The 7466-nt window shown below is 46.0% G+C and overlaps 1 protein-coding gene across 1 annotated transcript; it reads right to left on the bottom strand.

The window, feature by feature from the left end:
• Positions 1 to 4448: 4448 nt before the first annotated feature.
• Positions 4449 to 6427, bottom strand: LOC107176459 (uncharacterized). The gene is made up of 4 exons (XM_015528977.2): positions 5972 to 6427; positions 5551 to 5794; positions 5154 to 5476; positions 4449 to 5039 (listed from the first exon to the last, which is right to left on the bottom strand). Exons 1-4 carry the CDS (start codon positions 6425 to 6427, stop codon positions 4449 to 4451), a joined length of 1614 nt encoding a protein of 537 aa, XP_015384463.2.
• Positions 6428 to 7466: the final 1039 nt, after the last annotated feature.

Below are 7466 nucleotides of genomic sequence, written 5' to 3'. Positions count from 1 at the left end.
TGATGCTGTACTTTGTCGTGGTGGAAGAAAGAAGCCCTTACCAGATGATACTGGGACGGCCTTTCATAAGGATAAGCCAATGCGTTATATCCACGCATTATCTGGCATTGAAGTACAGAGTAAACGGAGTTGTTGGCGTGGTAAAAGGTGTCCAGAAAATGACGAGGAGCTGTTATGCTACAGCGGCCAAGGAGACACTACAAGTTACCTCTCTAGATAACCGAGGAGATTCTAAAAAGGGTCGCCAGGAACCTGTCGAGAAACTGGATGAGGTCTTTGTAAACAAGAGTAACCCGAGCAGAATGGTTAAGATCGGTTCAGGATTGGGCGAGACAATAAAAGGCGAGCTGGTGAAGTATCTACAGTCCTATGCAGATATATTTGCCTGGTCTCATGAGGACATGCCAAGAATTGATCACGGGATAGCTTACCACAAGCTGGCAATCAGGAAAGGGGCAATGCCGGTGAGGCAGAAAAGGAGGTGCTTTAACCAAGAAAGGTACGAGGCCATAAATGCCGAAGTGGAACAGCTGTTGAAAGCAGGGTTTATAAGGAAGACTAAGTACTCGGAGTGGATTTCTAATGTAATACTGGTAAAAAAAGCCAGCAGAATGTGTGTGGACTTCACAGACCTTAATAAGGCATGCCCGAAGGATAGTTTTCCCCTACAGAAAATAGATCAATTGGTGGACTCAACAGCGGGTCACAGTCTGCTCAGCTTCATGGATACCTTTTCGGGATATAACCAGATACCCATGGACGAGCAGGATGAGGAAAGCACCACATTTATAACTAACATAGGTTTGTTTTGCTACAGGGTAATGCCTTTTGGCCTAAAAAATACAGGAGCTACCTATCAAAGGTTGGTGAACAAGATCTTCAAGCCATTAATCGGTCACACTATGGAGGTATATGTGGACGATATGATTACAAAGTCCAAAAAACCGAAGGATCATGTGAAGCACTTGGAAGAGACCTTTGAATTGCTGAGGAAGTATGAAATGAAGCTGAACCCGGAGAAATGTGCATTTGGAGTTAGCTCGGGTAAATTTTTGGGATTCCTAGTGAGCCACCGAAGGATCAAGGTCAACCCGGCAAAAATACGGGCAGTAACGGAAATAAAGTCCCTCCGAACAGTTAAGGAGGTGCAGAGCTTTACAGGGAAATTAGCAGCACTGAACCGATTCATCTCACGGGTCACAGATAAATGCAACCCTTTCTTCCAAACTATAAAGAAATAGAGGAAGATGGAATGGACATCAGAATGTGAAGAAGCGTTCGGGCAGCTAAAGGAATATCTGGCCCGCGCCCCATTGTTATCAACTCCAAGGGAGGGTGACCAGCTGTATTTATACTTAGCAATCTCTAAATGGGCAACCAGCTCGGTATTAGTCAGAGAATATGAAGGAAAGCAACACCCAGTATACTACACTAGCAAGGCCCTGGTAGACGCAGAAACCAGATATTCACTGATGGAGAAATAGGCACTAGCTCTAATAACGGCAGCACGCAAGCTCAGACCATATTTTCAGGCCCACCCGATAGTTGTGATGACTGACCAATCCCTTCGACAAACGCTCCAAAAACCAGATGCATCTGGTCGGTTAGTAAAGTGGTCCGTGGAGCTGAGCGAGTTCGACCTATCCTATAGACCCCGAGGAGTAATCAAGACCCAAGCCCTGGCTGATTTTATGGTTGACTGTGTTGAACTAGGGGAAGAAGTTCATGAGGAGCAACCAGTAGAACAGGAGAATCCAAAGGAGGTGTGGTTGGCAATGGTTGATGGGTCACATAGTGAACAGGGATCCGGAGCATGAGTTGTAATACGGAGCCCAGAAGGGGTCGAGGTATCCTATGCAGTAAAATTTGAGTTCCAACTTACGAATAACCAAGCTGAATATGAGGCCTTTATTACTGGGCTCGGGCTTGCACACGCACTACGAGCTGAAAAAGTAGAAATCCGAGCAGATTCCCAGCTAGTCTGTAATCAGCTCTGCGACCAATTCCAAGTAAGGGAAAAGAAGTTGGGGCTTTATTTGAAGAAGGTGAAGCAAATGATTGAGCTCTTCTGAGAGGTAGAAATAAAGTAGATATCCCGGAATGAAAATTACCGAGCAGATATGTTGGCCAGAATGGCCGCAATTGCAGATCCAAAATTACCTAAGTCAGTTCCACTGAAAGTGATAACCTCGCCAATCATAGGGGAAGAAGCAGAAGTAATGCGGGTGAGCACCGAACAATCCTGGATGGACCTTATTCTCTCATATATCCGAGAAGGCATCTTACCGAAGGACAGGAAACAAGCAAGGAAGTTGAAATGTCGAGCAGCAAGGTATACGCTACTCGATGGGATACTCTACCGCCGAGGATTCACCTTGCTCCTTTTAAGATGTTTAGATGACGAGGAAGCAGATTATGTGTTGAGGGAAATTCATGAAAGAATTTGTGGCAACCATTCGGGGGCGAGAACTTTGGCTTTCAAGGCACTCCAACAATGATACTTTTGGCCGACCATGCACCGGGATGCGAATGGAATGGCAAAGAACTGTAAGGTTTGCCAGAACTTTTCAGAGGTTCCTGCTCAGCCCCCAGAAAGGTTAACCACTATGTCATCCCCATGGCCTTTTGCTTAATGGGGAATTGACCCGATTGGCCCGTTACCTAAAGGCCGAGGAGCAGCAACGCATGCTATTGTAGCTATAGATTACTTCACCAAATGGGTAGAAGTGGGAGTCCTTAGTCAAATCACGGAGAGAAATACAACAGATTTTATTTGGAAAAATATCATCTACAGATACGGGATCCCCTATGCCATTATTACAGATAATGGGAGACAGTTTGACAACAACAACTTCAAAAAATTTTGTCAAAACTTGGGGGTCGACCTGAAATTCTGCACCTCAGCACACCCCCAAGCAAACAGACAGGTGGAAGCAGCCAACAAAGTAATAAAGAAGCTCCTGAAAACTAGGCTGGGAGAGAAGAAGTGAGCTTGGGTCAACGAGCTACCAGGAGTGTTATGGGCTTACCCGACAACCCACAAAACTACCACGGGGGAAACCCCATTTGCTTTAGCTTTTTGTCATGAGGCGGTAATCCCAGCAGAAATTGGGGTGGGGACACATCGAACAGAATACTTCAACGATGAGTAAAACGACGAGCAGATCTGCTTGAACCTGGACCTGTTGGAGGAGAAAATGGAAGGGGCCTCGCAGAGAGTGACCTAATGTTAGCAAAGGGTCATGCGTTATTACAATAAGAATTTACGCGTGAGACAGTTCCGAGCAAGAGATTGGGTGCTTGGGAAGGTGAACCAAAACACTAGAGATCCTAACCATGGCGCTCTTGGCCCGAAATGGGAAGGCCCTTATAGGGTAATACGAGCGACTGGACCAGGAGCTTACAAGCTGGCTTACCCAGATGGACGAGATGTGAAAAGGTCACGGAACGCTGAACACTTGAAGAAGTACTTCCAGTAAGCAAAGTGTTTTACCAAGTATTTATTTCAATAAGTTATTTCTGTTAAATGTATGATGACTTGTGGCACATACGTATATTTCACATTTCTGTAACCCATGCAAGTTTCAATAAAGATGAATCCAGCATGAAATTCCCCTGCTAGCAGAATCCATTAAATTTTATTAAGGCAAGCAAGTGCCTATCCCTACTCGGTCGCCTAAAGACCAGCAGACATTTTCACGAAATTTTACTAAGGCAAGCAAGTGCCTATTCCTGCTCGGTCGCCTAAAGACCAGCAGGCATTTTCACAAAATTTTACTAATGCAAGCAAGTGCCTATTCCTGCTCGGTCGCCTAAAGACCAGTAAACATTTTCATGAAATTTTACTAAGGCAAGCAAGTGCCTATTCCTGTTCGGTCGCCTAAGGACCAGCAGACATTTTCACGAAATTTTACTAAGGCAAGCAAGTATCTATTCCTGCTCGGTCGTTTAAAAGACCAGCAGGTAATTTCACGAAGTTCTACAAAGGCAAGTAAGTGCCTAATCCTGCTCGGTCGCCTAAAGGACCAGTAGACAGATCTACTAACTTTATTAAGGCAAGCAAGTGCTTAATCCTGCTCGGTCGCCTAAAGGACCAACAGGCAAATCTACAAATTTGGTTATGACAAGCAAGTGCCCATTCTTGCTCGGTCGATTAAAGGACCAGCATGTAAAGCCAATTAAATATATTAAGGTAATTTGCAGAAACGATCCATAAGCAAAACCACAATAAAAAAGCCAACAGAAAGCATCCAAAATTTATACTCAAATGTTTACAGAACAGATGAAAGTCTGAAATTTATACAAAGATAAGCCTAAGGGTTAGAAAGTTCAGCCACCTCCGTAGTCGAAGGATCAGCAATCTCAGGAAGAGGAGGATCAGCAACATCGGGGGGAGTAGGCACTGACCCTTGACCTACTTCAAGAACACGATCCCCTGCTCCCCCCTCCTACACCCCATCTAAAGGAGCCTCCACCTGATCCTGGTCACCCTGCTCCTTATCCCCCTGGTCAGCCTCGGCCATATATTTCTGCACTCCAACTTCAAGTTTGCTCATGTCGAGCTCGGGATATTCTTCCTTAAGCACAAACATGATGCACTTATAGCAAAAAGCGAGACCAGAGTTATACTCTGCATCCATCTGATTACCCACATCGGCAGATTTACCTTTCAGCTCGGCCAACTGTTCATTCAGAGACTTAATTTCTCCCTCGAGGGCCGTCTGCAAGGTATCTCGCTCGCTTTGAGTAGTTTGGAAGTCAGATTTCAAATCACCCAACTCACCCTCAAGCTTGGTAGAGTTGGATTCAGCCATGACTACATTTTCTTCCAAATCCATGATCTGCTTTTGCAGATGAAGCAGCTTTTCCTTCGAGCGATCAGCAGACTCAGCTCTTTTCTTAAAGTCATGAATGTCAGCTTGAAGCTTCCTCTCATGGCGCGTGATCCTGTTCTTATAACAAGAAACTATAGTAGCCAGCTTGAAGGAGACCCTCTGGACAGAACCAGCCAATTCACTGAGATTCATGCTCTCAATGTCCTGGACCATTTTCGGTCCCACTGACTTCATATAGTCCCTCTGATACGAGGTCAGGTAGTTACCCTAATCTTGATGCGGAAGAGGAGAGGATCGATCCCCAGAGCGAATGCTGACCTCAGAACTCTTGTCGATAGTTTTCTCCCCACCGCTCTTACAAGGTAAAGGAGGGGGCAGAGCAGGAACAGAAGCCTTGGAAGGACCAACACTGGCTTTCTTCGGAGGAGGATGAGGGTTGCTGGAGCTGCTTGGAGCCTGACCACGCTTTCTGGTCATGGCGCTGGGGATCTTGTTGTCCATTCCGGCAGCTACGTCAACTAAGCGCGAACCGACCAGATTTGTTGATGACAAGAGATCTTGGCAGGTAGACGAGCTCACCAAAGCAGTCTCCACCTGGAGCAAGGGCCTATCTTCAAGCCCCTTGATCAAACCCCACGACTCTGAAAGAGCAAACAATGTTAAAGAACCCAATAAGTGACGATTGGAGAAAGAAAATAGGTAATAAATAAATGACCTGGGGTGACAAAGCGCGTTGGAAGGTAAATATCACCACCAAGCGAATGGACGGCTGGACACCAATTTCCTCCGACAAAGAAGAATTTGTTCTTCCAATTTTTACATGAGGAGGGAAATCCGGTGATCGGCTTCCTCTTTGCAGAGCTCGACATGAAATAGTACCAGCCTGCTTCATTTGGGCTACTCCGCAGCTGGTACAAATGCTTTACCTCAACAAGGGAGGGCTCCTCTGATCCGCACCTCTCCCATAGCACATACATAGCCGAGAGAACTCTTCACCCATTTGGGTGTAGCTGACCTGGAGCCAGGTGCATACCACCCAATATCTTGGCAAAATAACGTTGAAGGGGCAACCGAGCGCCCAATTTAAAACTCTCCAGATGCATCGTCACATACCCCCTCGGAGGTCAGCTAGGGACATCATCTTTGCCGGGGATCACAAGGAGAATCTCTTCAGGTGTGTTATAAAGGGTTCTAAGCTTGAGCAGGTCAGTTGGGGTGGTGGCACAAGCTATGTAGTCGATAGGGTAAGAATCTGCCTCCACCCTATGGCCAAGGTTTCTCTTCTTAGGGGGTATGCTCGGCTCAGAACTGCTCCCCTCACCGTCACCCACGTCTTCAGGGACCATAGCCCCACCAGAACTATGGTTCTCACCAGAGCCCGACGTGGGTCCACCCCGATTTCCTACAAGCTCTAGTTCAGGGGAAGGAGAAGTGGCAATAGGACGAGGGTATTTAGGCGTATCCCTATAATAGGAGGGACCTACACTCTGAGAAGAGTATAGAGGATCACTGGGTCCAAACAGATAGGGATAGGAATCCTCTATCTCTTCATCACTCTCGTCTACAATTATTTTTCCCTTCCGATTTGACATATTGAAGTTTAAAAAGTGAAAGCACAAAATATCCAGATGTATGGGTACAAAAAGGGACAAATACAGAACCCACAATACAAAACCCAATAATCAACAACCAGAGAGGGGGTTAAAGGCTATACCTGGAATAGGCTGGCACGGGTAGCGCTGCCGTGACAGAGAAAGAACCCAGCAAGTGGAGGCTCCGGGCACGGGAAGTGTGAGCAAAGTTCAAAAAAGAAGTTGGCTTACGGCGGAGAGATGAACAACAAAACGATGATGATTTCAATCTAGGGATTTGAAACGAAAAGAGGGAAATTGAAGCATTTAAGTGACGGGGATGCCAGTTCACTCACCGTATATCGAGGATGGATAGCCCGTCGTTTCAAATTTCAAATACGAAGAGTCGGGAAGCGCCATGTCACTAACCGTTATAAGGGGTCTGATGAGACGTAAGCCCAAGTATATACTAGACATATTCATGAAGGCCCATACTCGGGCCAAAATCTTCTTAGACGAAAGGTGAAACCTCATATCCACCACAATAACGCAAGGACCAGATGGGTAGTTCCCAGGATCGGCAAGATTCGATTATCAGTTTCTACTCTCAACTCATTTCACTCGCAAGACCAGAAACTGGAGAACTGGTGTTAAGTAAACAAGAGCACCAGCTCGACCATACCATCATCCCCACCTCGGGGTGAATCACCTTTGTCGAATGGTACGAGCAGAACACTGATAATGAGCCTTTTATAAACATGGGCCGACCAGAGATGAGTACCAGTCAGAGGAATACACCAACCAGAAACATATACCGAGCAGATACCCATTCCCCAAAGAGCGGGAACACGATCTCACAAAATCACGATAGTTGCGATTTTTCCAGAACCGTTCAGGGAGATATGGTGTCCCACGTTTGCCCACAATGACGCAGTTAGAGTCCCATGAGGGGCTACCACTACCCGAGAAATGGGGGATGAAGAGTGAACAGAAATGTGGGACATCGGCTATAAAAAAAGAAGAAATCAATGAAGAAATGGATGAAAAAACTGAGAGAGAA

Source organism: Citrus sinensis, chromosome 9 (assembly GCF_022201045.2).
Source record: "Citrus sinensis cultivar Valencia sweet orange chromosome 9, DVS_A1.0, whole genome shotgun sequence".
NCBI lineage: Eukaryota > Viridiplantae > Streptophyta > Magnoliopsida > Sapindales > Rutaceae > Citrus > Citrus sinensis.
Note: the sequence above shows the minus strand (reverse complement) of the source record. Positions and strands in the feature narration are given on the sequence as shown.

Coding starts and splice junctions, on each gene's coding strand:
- LOC107176459 (XM_015528977.2), bottom strand. CDS start 6,427: ATGTCAAATCGGAAGGGAAAAATAATTGTAGACGAGAGTGATGAAGAG. Junction 5,795..5,971: donor TGATCCCCGGCAAAGATGAT/GTCCCTAGCTGA, acceptor GTGCTATGGGAG/AGGTGCGGATCAGAGGAGCC. Junction 5,477..5,550: donor AACGCGCTTTGTCACCCCAG/GTCATTTATTTA, acceptor TTGCTCTTTCAG/AGTCGTGGGGTTTGATCAAG.